Consider the following 13,833-nt stretch of genomic DNA (forward strand, 5'->3'; position numbering starts at 1 on the left):
AAGAACAAAACATAGGCTACCCTGCATCTATCTCATGGCTCTCTCGTATTCTCTCTGTTGTACATCAGTGATAAGGCCTTCTTTGCCTATGGTTTATTGCATGTCTGTTTTTTTTTGTCCAGATAGGCTATGAATTTAGCTTAAACCCTTGGTAGTAGGCCTAGTTAATTCGTATGCATGTTACGTCATTTAGTTTAATATTTGAACATTTCCCTCACCAAATGACTAGTGCCCATTGGTAATGAGAACTCCTATTGAAATCAGTCAATCGTTGAAGAAAAATGATGCCTGGTGTTTTAGACAGTATAGCCTAGCTTCAATAGTATATCCAGAAGCTATACCCATCTTGCCCTCTACAACTGTTCTCTTTCTGCACCGTTTTATTGTGAATATGTGCATGCATCCAGAAATTACGCATGATAGGTTTGGTGCAATCTTGGTTCAATGAGACTGTTAATTTGTCAGTGCGCCTAAAGCTGTTTAGCACAGTGTAAAGGTTACAATGGGTCAATTACAATTATTCACTTTATTTTGTCAACCAACAACTTTCCTTCATTCTCTTTTATCCAGTTTAAAACGTGACATAAAGAAAACAAGCGACAATCGAATTAGCATTCCTCAGCGCGCTCTAAAGCCAAGCTATAGTTCAGGTTACACATTGGCCTCGCGCTAGCGGTGTTTACAGATTCTTAACATGTTTATTTACAGCTTGTTGTGACGTGACGCGCGTGACTGTGGCAGCCCGGGCCAGATGCGGCGCGCAGGTGAGCGAGGTGTGCCCAGGGAAAAGTCGACCTCTCCTGCAGTCGTTTGGAGTGAGACTCAAGCAAGCGTCCAGAGGTTCAGTCAATAAAAGGTATGTATTATTGATAAAAATAAATAATCTTGTGGTATTCAGAAAATGTTAGTTGAAAATAGAAACCATATAAGTGGACTTAATGGCTGATAAATACATATAGGGCAAGACTTGGTTCCAATACAATGGAACCTGTTTTGCCAAGAGATTCCTTGAAATTAAAAAGCGTTCCGACTGTAAACCATGCAGGGAATAGACACGTCCTGACCTAGGCAACAGGAATGCTAAATCATTTTTCGAAATATTCCTGTTTTAACAAAAAAAGTTTTTTAAACAGATCTACAATTTTAGCCTTGAGTTTGAGACTTTGTAGCCTTTTAAACATTGTTTTGAAATGATCCATTTTGTTTCCTTCCCACGTTGTTTCAAAATGTTTTGGTCGTTTTCTTTTCGTTTTATTCAACATTCTGAACCTTAAGTAGGCCTACTGGTAGTCGCATAATGTTATTACAGTCATTGATGTTATTGTGCAATAGACATTACTGCCACTGTTGTTATTATTGATTGTTTAATAACAATATGATAATAACACAATCATTGTATGAAAATATCTATGATTGTTGACCGTTCAGCAATTCCTCTTCTTCTCTCTATCAATTCGGTTTCCATCTTCTAATCCTCATGGCGTTGGGCGCATGGGAACATGAAGAGACCACAGACTTTCTCCGCAACAATAAAGAAGACTAAACAACTCCCCAAATCACGAGGTATTACTAAACACACGCGCACTGTCATCACTGCCCAACAAAAGGCTCGGGTTCTGTGGTGTCGTCTTTGTTTTCAGTCACTTAAAGATCACCTCACCGCATCTGTGTTGCTTTGTTAAAGCAGCATGTCAATGAAGTATAGGCCTGTATTCACCTCGATTTTAAAAACAAAAATAATACCAACGAACTGTATCCTTGACTTTTAATGTTTGCTATCCAAAATATATTTGTAATCTTTTTGAAAACGAATGTTTGGGCATTTTGGTGAAATTATATCCCCAAACACATTTGACCTGACCATGCATAATACAAAACTACCAAAATATGCAGCACTCCATGGATGTTTTATAGCATATTTAGCATGATTTTGAAAGCATATTTATCAACAAAATACGTTCCTACACTTAGTAACTACATTTGGTGCATTTTCCCACTCATGCAGAAATCTAAGATTTGATAGGCCTATCTATGCATTGTAGGCCTATGATAGACTATGTATGATAATTCATTATTATTGTTATGTATATCATTGCTATTTGTATAAGTTGGCACCCATTTTAAAGTACTCTTACACTAAAAGTAACCACATCATTTATTTTGTCGACGCTATCTGAACTAGACACAATTAAGCAGAGTCATATATTTTCTGCATATGTTTACAGTCCAAAAACATATGTGAAAAAGATAATTATGAACCTGAGAATTTTTTTTATTTTAGCGCTGGAAACCGCCCACTCCATGTCTTGTGGTAATTGCGCGCTGAGAGACGGTTGGCTCTCACCGCTGTTCAGCTGTTCCCCCGCGAGGCGAGCCGGGGCTTCTCTACAGCCGCCGGCCGGGCCTCAGACTGTGGGCCGGTGGCGGGCGATGACACACATGCCAATGCTGTTCCACCTGCGTCAGCTCTCACAGCACGGAAATACCATCCCGGAGAAAGCAGACAGGACCCGCATGGGTGGCCAGGGAAATATATACCCCCTCCATACACCTCCATCACAATGCCTGCTAATTAAGCGGCACGATCAATTCAGGTTTTCTGCGGCTGCTGCGGACAAGCGGTCAGTAGCTAATGAGGCTTCAGCCTGCAGTCAGACCGAATGCAGTACACATGTTGAGGTAAATCTGAGGGTATAGGCCGAGGCTATTTACTTACAATAGTTGAAAATACTATTTCTATTAGGCCTACCTTGTTTTATCATTGGAAATTTTTGAAAATTGCAGTCAATGCAAACAAAAATATTATCAGTTATGAATAGCCTATAGGCTAACAAACTATAAGTCAACATAAATACAGGAAGTAACAGTTGGCTATTTTGTCAAACATAACTGTGTCCCATTGACACGTGCTTTTTAATGGCATTGAAATTCATGAAATGATTTACCATACCTTGAAATTATCTTCCTCTTAATAATTTATTTTTGACACACAAACTTTTCTCTAAGCTGTTTTCCTATTCATTTGCAATGAGTGGTATATTGTCTAAACCCCACTATAACACATGTTATTTTTGTACTGTGTGTGAATAGGAAAAGTAATTTGATCATGTGAAGTGGGCAGACGAGATATTCCTCACCACGCAGCTGTAAACCAACGGAGGCGGAACTCGTCCAATGCGCACAAATCACAGAGCAGGACGTCGCACTACGCACTGGAGAGCCACCGCCACTAGTAGGCCTACCTTCTGCCTATGGAAAAAAAGAGAAAAGGGCTGGGCTTAGAAAGGAATCAAACCAAACCTGGGCTGCGCCTCCATCACAAACCAGTTTGGGAGAAAGTATGTTCTAGAGGAGAGGCTAGTGCCTAACAAGTCACCAACTGTGGCTCAAAACACGGATTTCTCTGCGCGCTAAACGTTAAGGAGGCAGCCTCAGAGTTTTGTTTTGGAGTCCATCTTGAGGTGCTAGGGCTAATATCATTTTCTACAAGTGTAGTTAATCGCGTTTGTTGTTCTGTATTTGTGGTGGATTTGTTTTTGTTTTGGTGTGCGCTATGATGGCCACTTACCAAAACCCCGAGGATGACGCAATGGCTCTGATGGTACACGAAACCAACACGGCGAAGGATAAGGAGCGACCCAAGGAGGAACCGGTCCAGGAAAAGGGTTTGGAGAAAACGGACCCGTCTCAAAAACCACCATATTCGTATGTTGCTCTCATTGCCATGGCCATCCGGGAGAGCACCGAGAAGCGCCTAACTCTATCTGGTATTTACCAGTATATCATCACCAAATTCCCTTTCTACGAGAAAAACAAGAAAGGCTGGCAAAACAGTATCCGGCATAACTTGAGTCTGAACGAATGTTTCATCAAGGTTCCTCGCGAGGGAGGCGGTGAGAGAAAGGGGAATTACTGGACCCTTGACCCGGCGTGCGAGGACATGTTCGAGAAGGGAAACTACAGGAGGAGACGTCGAATGAAACGTCCCTTCAGACCTCCACCGACCCATTTCCAGCCCGGGAAATCCCTCTTCGGCGGTGATGGGTACGGCTACCTGTCCCCTCCAAAGTACCTGCAGTCCAGCTTCATGAACAACTCGTGGTCGCTGGGCCAGCCGCCCACCCCGATGTCCTACACCTCCTGTCAGATGGCCAGTGGCAACGTGAGTCCCGTCAATGTGAAAGGACTGTCCGCTCCCTCCTCATACAACCCGTACTCCCGGGTGCAGAGCATGGGTCTCCCCAGTATGGTGAACTCTTATAACGGCATGAGCCATCACCACCACCCGCACGCTCACCATGCCCAGCAGCTGAGCCCTGCGACCGCTGCGCCGCCCCCGGTCTCCTCCAGCAACGGAGGTGGCCTGCAGTTCGCATGCTCCCGCCAGCCTACCGAGCTCTCCATGATGCACTGTTCGTATTGGGATCACGAGAGCAAACACTCCGCGTTACACACGAGGATTGACATTTAGAGTTTACCAGAGGGCCACTTGTAAAATGGACTCTTGTGAGAGAAAGGCAATAAGTCTATTCCTGTGTATTCAAACCAGAAACAAAAGTATTTTTTGAAGAGACAATACTATGACGGGCTTTTTTGATCCAAATAATGTACTGAAAATCCATATGGAAAGATATACAAATGGGGATGGTGAGAGAATTTTCAAAAACTGGAAATTGTGAGATTAAGAGGACTAGGCAAGAGGTAGCAGAACTTTTGGGGGCCATTTCGTGCGCCCACTGTTGCCTTGGACAGAAGGCCGGGCTATTGTATGATATATTTGTAAAATCTGACCAGTTCCCTATTCACGGGGATACAATTTCAAAATACAATTCCATGAAAACAAAATTCACAAAACCCTCACCCTGTCTTGAAATTCAAAACATCACCTGAAAGAGTGATAATTGAATTCGAACTCCTACGTATTTGAACCAGTATAGTGCACTGAGCGGACTCCAGCAAGACCAGGGGAAATGTTGATTCTTTAGCCTGTCTTTAGTTTTTTTTATTTTAGTTTTTCATACCGTGTCACAGTTCTTACTCTGGGTGCAGGTGGGGAGAGAGAGCACCGTCAGAAGGAGCAATACCAAAGATGTGTTACTTCGGGGGTCATTTAGTTTTTAGGCTTCGTGACCTCTGATAGAGATGGTTTAGTTTCCGATAACATTCAGTCCAGTGGCAGATTTTTTTTTTTACCTTTCTTGTTTTTTATAAACGTTATTATTTTTGTCTCATACATGTTGGGGCCATGTTAAATTAGCACTTTCCCTCTTTTTCTAATATTTTGAATTTCTTAATAAACTTGTATTTCTTTCAAAGTAAAACATTGGTCATGAATTAATCCTTATTTGTGCAAAAACTGTATTATCTAAACTACAAATTTCAACAATTATCAACGACAATGTTATGATGATGATGATTATTATTATTATCATTATTATTATTATTATTATTATTATTATTATTATTATTATTATTATTATTATTATTATTATGTGGTCTACCACTAAACAAATACATGGCCACTATTATTTGGCTTGCAACGTAGGCTTAGAACTATATATTCCACAGATGAAGTTAATTGGAATTCTGTCCGTGAAAGTTATTCACTTAGGCCTAAACCCGAATGTGTATTTTTGTCTTGAAAATGCTAATGATACATTTCAGTTATTTTTGGCATGTAAATCCTTTACGTAAAACGTCTCCAAATATCTAGCAGATGCTTAATAAGGCCTAATACTTTTGTACAGTTTAGCTAAAGTTTAGTTTACTGGGGAGTTGGTTGGATATTTCAGTTTTATACACTAAATATATATATTCTTCCTTTCGAAAGTAGTTTAGGGAAATTCCATTTAATTATAAACTATTAGAGGTGTTAAGCTGTTATTTAGATCTTCATTTTATTCCAGTGCCAACCCTGTTGCTTAACACATGAAAACACAGCGTGGCCTACTCTGTGCACTTGCATGCATTACAACTATTGGCCAAAATAACAGTGAACTTTTGCCTTATCTGAATAGTCTACATTCATTATTAGAGTTACCAAATAGGTCTACGGCATCTCATTTGTCAGCAGAGTGCAACAGTTGAAGAGAGAAAATCAAAGAAATATCTGTGCGTGTTTAGGAAGACGTTGTGAACTTCTTAGAGGTTTTTTTTGTTCAGAGGGCGAATGCTTAGGAGAAACAGATGCTGCAGAAGTTAAGGGTCGCCATCCCAGTCATTCCATTTAATCATTATCCCCATATGGTGTAGGCTAACCTACACTATGTGTTTAAGCTAATTGTGGCTTCAGCTCAGTGGGCTTTTCCAAGGAGCATGGGGGGTTTTCTCTGTGTGATTACCAACTGTCCATGCATAATTGCGCATTGGCACTTTATTGTTACTACTGTATTATTCTTATTATAAATTAATGTTATTCTTATTTTTATTATTATTATTGTTATTATTATGGCCTGTTATTATCATTTACAATAAGGTGCATTTGGTGAAGCAAGGTGCACCAAGGAGATTGGCCATGGATGGATTCTAATTAATTTTGCCATCCATCCAAAAGTTCTGTTACACTATGGAGTTTACCATTACTGCATGATTACACCTTGCTTGGCCATCAGTTGGGTTGTCCAGATATGCGAATAAATTATCCTAAGGCATGTTGTCCAAATATTTTCAACTTGAATAGCCTAGACCTGTATGGGCCTACCTGCAGGAAATCTAGCAAATAAATCAATATGTGTATTCATTTGAGCTAAGACCATTTCTTACATATGAGCTAAGGGAAGTGACGTGTGAGTGGGCTGAGTTGAGCGTAAAGTAATGGATGACACCATACTGTTTTCCAGCATCTTTTGCTAAACGAACCATCAAAACTAACAGAAAACGTAGAACTATAGGCAGTATGCCGTGTCGTGAACGTTTCAAACGTATTTAAAACTATCCAATCCCTACATTTAACCGACCTACAGGCTACACAACAATAGCATCCGCCTAGGTTGAAACGATGTTTCATGTTGATGCCTAAATTGCTATAGTCTATCACTGGAGAATGATGTTATAACTTTACACACGTCTATCCAACCCCCACCTTGTCGTGTTTGTCTGAACGCGCTGAATTAGATGAAGGTCTACGTGCACTTCCCGGTGAGGCCCAAGAGAACCGTCCGACCCCGGAGGCAGTGAAGCTCTTGAAAATAGAGACATGGTGACGAGTGAAACGCTTTCAATACAGGTCTATTCTCAACCCTCTTCCACCTATTATCACTTTCACAACACTCAGGTTCACACTCACAGAGCTATCGGGTGACTATTGTATGGTTTAAAACGTTTTTACAATGACTATTTTTTTAATAAGGATACATAATTTCATAATAGCATTTTAATTGTTTTGATTATTATGAATATCATTCATATCACTATTGCAGCTCTGAAACCAATTCATTTTCAACAATTCTGCCATTATTTTCGATTTTATGATAGGCTGCTGATACCACACTACCAAAACCTATTTGTGATTTCTCCAAGGCTGTCTCATATGGGGTCATATAGGCTTGGTCATGCATTAGGCTCTTCTGAATGTGATGTCCACTTTCAGTGAGTTTAAGTTCGAGCTTTATTTTAGACTGACAAGATCCTTATATGACTGTAGACAGTAATCATGCAACAGTATATCATTCACCTTGATTCACCCTGCGCTCCATAGCAACTGTCAAACAACATCTTGGCCCCATCGCAGCGTCATTCATAACGTGCATATTACACACTAACTATAAGTGAGAAATGGAGTTGTGGTGTCCAGCAGTGTTTGCAGCAGTTTAAATAGTCAATATTTTTTGTTAATTAATCCCAAAAGAATTATGCTTGCTTACTAAACTAAATTGCCTAGTCAATTTGACAATATGTGCATTTAATTCATAGCATAAAAAACAATGGTTGGTAGGATTTTAATACATACAAGTTAACACAAGTTTCCATTAATGTAGTATAAGCAAATACTTGTTTGCTTTATATGCTTGTATGGATGCAAAAGTGGCACGCACAGAGGATATTGCGACTCTTTCCTTAATTCGTTATTCATTGTGCGGGCAAGGTGAGTCACGGAAAGAGCACCTGTCCTTGTCGTTTGTATGCTTGGAGAAAATGATTATGATGAAAATTAAACGCATGACTTATTGACCTATATAGTGTTTTCCCCGTTATAGTCTATGCCTTGAAGCACTGTTGATAAATAGCCCTTGTATATAAAGCAGTTTTATACTGTCATCAGGTGCATGTTTATCAATAGGCCTAGTGCCACTTTAGCATTGTTTTACTTGCAGCTGAAGGGCCTTGGTTGAAATTAATGGTGTAATGCATTAGCCCACTTTTGTAATCACATGTGTATGAGGCAAATTGTAGATTCATGCAGCCCAACAGAAACCATAATGGTTAAAGTTTTTAGCTTTCTGTGTGGGCATATTCCATAACTGGAGACTAGATTTGCATATGACCCATAATGGAGTGTTGAACTGTGTAGCATCCCTCGTTCAAACACAGACGACAAAGCGACCAATTTGTGTAAGGATTAATTTTCTTATTTTGTAACCTAAACAAATATTCCTTTGATGTCTTTTGAATATCATAGAACAAATCGCTTCGACCCACAAACGAAAGTCAATGCATTTAGTCATAGCCTAGAATGGAGGAAAAATGCATATTGTGAAATGTCATTAGAGTGAAGCATGTTGTTATAGCAGAAGCTAAATTCAACAAATCTTTGTGGGATATAAATAATAAAACATGAGAAACAACTCAATGTATCATAATCCTCTTATTAATAATAGAAGACCGAATTAATTAGGCCTTTAAATGAACCTATATATAATTCAGCTAACTTTATAATTCTGTGCACTCTAATTCACATTTTAATTTAACTTGGGGAATAAAACTACCTCAGCACAAGTAGAACAAACAGTAGGTCAAAGACATAAACGAATTAGTTGTTAGTTGTGCACTCATTCAAGCTCAGTGAAGCCAACTGGCGCTCCATCCCATAGATGTATTCTACTGTACATGGTCTGTCTCTCTGTTTAGCGAGCTGGATTGAGCAGCGCCTTTGTCACATCTCTTTTTTCTGCGCGCGTAGAGGGAGCGACAATGCAAGGTTGAAATGGTGGCCTAGCTGTGTATATTTTCTGCTTGTTCACATGAATGTTTTGTAAACAACGAGGAGATAAGGGCGCGTTTGAAAGGCCAGTGTATTCTAAACATGCTTCTTTAAATAATAAATACAACGTTTCACTAAAAGTAAGGCATGTTGTCAGCGACCCGGTAACCAGCTTCGGAGATTAGCCCACATCTAGCCGGTGATGGATATGTAGCTTATATCTTGCTTTGTCTATTTATCCAACTGAATGTATGATATTAAGAAATTCGTATATTATGATTATGATAGCCTATATTAGAATATTATAATTATAATTATTATCATCGCTATTTTCAATATTCAACGCATAAAATGTATTAATTGTTACAATTCTACAGACAACATTCATGCTGATGATATGAGCAGGTACAGGATTCTGAGTACGTTTGAGTATAGGTAGAGGAGCCGAACATGTAGGGTAAAAAATGGCCTTGCACATTCAATGGCAGAGTTGCGTTTTGTTTATTTACATTTGTTGAGTACATGCTTTGACAAAGACATGACCAATGCATTTTAGATGTTGCAATATATCTTACCTTTAGTACAGAAAGTATTCACACCCCTTGACTTTTTTACACGTGGTTGTGTTACAGCCTGAATCAAAAAAATATTTTTTTGTCATTGGCCTACACACAATACCCCATAACGTCAAAGTGGAATTATGTTTTTAGAAATGTTTACAAATTAATTAAAAATGAAAAGCTGAAATAACTTGAGTCAATAAGTATTCAACCCCTTTGTATGGCAAGCCTAAATAAGTTCAGGAGTAAAAATGTGCTTAAGAAGTCACATAATAAGTTGCATGGACTCACTCTGTGTGCAATAATAGTGTTTAACATGATTTTTAATGACTACCTCATCTCTGTACCCCACACATTCAATTATCTGTAAGGTCCATCAGTCGAGCAGTGAATTTCAAACACAGATTCAACCACAAAGACCAGGGAGGTTTTCCAATGCCTCACAATGAAGGGCACCTATTGGTGGGTAGGTAAAAATAAAATAAAAAGCAGACATTGAATATCCCTTTGAGCATGATGAAGTTATTAATTACACTTTGGATGGTGTATTAATACCTCTAGTCACTACAAATATACAGGCGTCCTTCCTAACTCAGTTGCCGGAGAGGAAGGAAACCCTCAGGGATTTCACCATGAGGCCAATGGTGACTTTTTAAACAGTTGCAGAGTTTAATGGCATTTAATGGTAGTTACTCCACAATACTAACCTAATTGACATACTGAAAAGAAAGGAAGCCTGGACAGAATACAAATATTCCAAAATATGCATCCTGTTTGCAACAAGACACTAAAGTAATACTGCAAAAAAATGTGGCAAAGCAATTTACTTTTTGTCCTGAATAAAAAAAAGTATTATGTTTGGGGCAAATCCAATGCAACACATTACTGAGTACCACTCCCATATTTTCAAGCATAGTGGTGGTTGCGTCATGTTATGGGTATGCTTGTAATCGTTAAGGACTGGGGAGTTTTTCAGGATAAAAAAAAAACGAAATGAAGCTAAGCACAGGCAAAATCCTAGAGGAAAACCTGGTTCAGTCTGCTTTCCACCAGACACTGGGGATATGAATTAACCTTTCAGCATGGCAATAACCTAAAACAGAAGGCCAAATCTACACTGGAGTTGCTTACCAAGAAGACAGTGAATGTTCCTGAGTGGCCGAGTTACAGTTTTGACTTACATCTGCTTTAAAATCTATGGCAAGACCTGAAAAACAATTTGACAGAGTTTGAAGAATTTTGAAAAGAATAATGGGCAAATGTTGCACAATCCAGGTGTGGAAAGCTCTTAGAGACTTACCCAGAAAGACTCATAACTGTAATCGCTGTCAAAGGTGATTTTAACATGTATTTATTCACAGAGTTCAACACTTATGTAATCAAGATATATTAATATTTAGTTTTTCATGATTTGTTTTACAAATGTTAAAAGATTTCTTCCACTTTGAGATTATAGAGTATTTTGTGTAGATCTTTGACAAAAAATGACAATTAAATCAATTTTAAGCCCACTTTGTAACACAACAAAATGCGGAAAAAGCCAATGGGTGTGAATACTTTCTGAAGGCACTGTATGTCTGTGCATAAAGCCAGACCCAATAAAATTGTATGCACAGATACAGTATAACAAACCAAGCAGATCGCTCAAGATTGACTTTGAAATTGGACCTCTGTTCATGTCCTGAAGTAGTTGGGAAACGCCTTAAAAACCGGCCTCTAGAGGCAACAGTGAGCGCTATTACCATCAAGTAGGCTTGGGTTTTGCTAGGGAGTAGTGGACAAACCTTAACCCTTAACTTAACCACTGGGAATGAATACCTAAATTCGCGTGTTCAATCCCAGTGGTAGACTTTTTGTTTAACCCTATCCCAAAACTTAACTTCACAATTTGACATTTGGAGAAAGGAAACGATGCTGAGCAAGAGGAGTCAACCCAGGGTGTCAAAAACAGTCCCATGACTCCAGATCCGAAGGTCATGTGTTCAATCCCAGTGGTAGACACTCTTTGTTTCTTCTTTTTTTTTACGCTATCCCAGACCTTAACCCTTAATTTAACCATTCGGAATTATTGCCTCAACTTAATGTTTTAGCCCTCCGGATTAGAAGGGCGCATGTTCAATCACAGTGGTAGACACTCATTTTTAAAATTTATTTTTTACCCTTTCCCAGACCTTAACTTCGAAATTTGACATTTGGAAAAATTGAATGATGCTGAGCAGGAGGAGTCAACTCAGCATGTCAAAAACACTTAGAAATGTGACTTTTGGAGCAACTTCGAAATGTGATGTTTGGAGAAACGTGGATAAACATCAGAATCTGTAGTCAAATTGGTAAATCCGTGAGATCTTGTTTGAACACACACACACACACACACACACACACACAAACCATACATTTTCGGTGCATGGGGCGCATGCATGTCTTTGTTCAGTGTGGGGGTGCGGCAGGTGTGCATTTTAGCAGAAAGGTTGTCAGTTCAGCTGAGCTGAGCCGGGCCCTCGGGAACAGTGCAAGATGTCCCCAGGGCTGCGGGAGATAAGACTAGCTCGAATCAGGAATTCCTCGCTCCTTCAGCGAAAATAGTGCAAAAAAAGTATAGTGTCACACACTATATGGAACATGCAGATGCGGTAATTTAATATAGAACAATTTAATAGGATCTTTATGGTCAATGCTATGACTTGCCTATTCAATCTGTCTTGGAAGCTCATTGATTTGATAATTTAGGAGAGATATTTAGGCCTACAGCATGTCCCGAAAACGTCATACCTGAAACATTGGGTTACGGAGTAGGCAAACCTACATTAGGCACCATAGTAGCCTGTCGTTTCAATAACTATCTATAAACATTTGATCCATATTACCAAGAAGAGAAAGCACGAAACATATGAGTGCTTATAGAACATTTGCCAAGTACACAAACAATTATGGTGGCACGTGTAAAACTATCACAATAATGCTCGCATCACTTCACTGGAGAGGATTTCATTTGAATAGGCCTAACATAGAGTCCAAATGATGTCCATATGTCCAACTATATAGGATACCTTTAATTGCAATGCAGTACATATTATTCCTGTAAGTTTCTCATTTACATGAATTCAAAACAGTTGCTTATATCAGGAATCCACTGTATCTTCCCTGGAGAGTCTTTCTCAGCATTATGGAGCGTTGAATCGAATAGAATTAGTTAGCATAAGGCAAAAATGTGTAAACCTGTTAGGCTACGCATGGCTTACGCATGCTATTACGCTAATTGTGATACGAAAATAATAAGAGATGAAAACTATTACACAACAAAAATAAATAATCATATTGGTCCAAATGGTTAATTAGCATAATATTGAACTTTCTGCAAAACAAGGCTATTGAGCGTGCTCTTCTGAGTAGGCCCCCAATGTAGCCAACATTTCAGTACGGAATCTAGCCTTTATCATGAAGTAAAACTTTTTTTTTATGATGATGATGATGAAGCGCCTCATACTCAAGCCAGGCACACATCTGTTTTTTTACAACCTTAGGTTGTCGGTCGGTATAGCCTATATGTCTGGTACAGTGCATTCAGAATTCATACCCCTTGACTTATTACACATTTTGTTGGATTCAAAATGGATTCAATATATTGTTTCCCCATTCATCTACACACAACACCCCATAATGACAAAGTGAAAACATGTTTTTAGAAATGTTTGCAAATGTATTGAAAATGAAATACAGAAATATCTAATTTACATAAGTATTCACACCCCTGAGCCAATACTTTGTAGAAACACCTTTGGCAGCGATTACAGCTGTGAGTCTTTTTGGATAAGTCTCTAAGAGCTTTTGAACACCTGGATTGTACAATATAAAACATTCTTCAAGCTCTGTGTTGATTGATGGTTATTGCTAGACAGCCATTTTCAAGTCTTGCCATAGCTTTTCAAGCCGATTTAAGTCAAAACTGTAACTAGGCCACTTTCTATTTTTTATTTTTTATTTAACCTTTATTTAATTAGGCAAGTCAGTTAAGAACAAATTCTTATTTACAATGACGGCCTACACCACTCAGGAACATTCAATGTTATCTTGGTAAGTAACTCCAGTGTAGATGTGGCCTTGTGTTTTAGGTTATTGTTCTGCTGAAAGGTGAAT

The 13,833-nt window shown here is 38.9% G+C and overlaps 1 protein-coding gene across 1 annotated transcript; it reads left to right on the forward strand.

Moving 5' to 3' along the window:
• Positions 1–3,553: 3,553 nt before the first annotated feature.
• On the forward strand, positions 3,554–5,311 carry LOC311116542 (forkhead box protein L2-like; the record flags this gene model as incomplete). The annotated part of the gene is made up of 1 exon (XM_084191626.1): positions 3,554–5,311. One exon carries the CDS (start codon positions 3,554–3,556, stop codon positions 4,469–4,471), a length of 918 nt encoding a protein of 305 aa, XP_084047752.1. The 3' UTR covers positions 4,472–5,311.
• Between the last annotated feature and the right edge of the window lie 8,522 nt (positions 5,312–13,833).

Source organism: Coregonus lavaretus, assembly GCF_964263955.1.
Source record: "Coregonus lavaretus genome assembly, contig: HAP1_SCAFFOLD_2429, whole genome shotgun sequence".
In the NCBI taxonomy this organism is placed as follows: Eukaryota; Metazoa; Chordata; class Actinopteri; order Salmoniformes; family Salmonidae; genus Coregonus; species Coregonus lavaretus.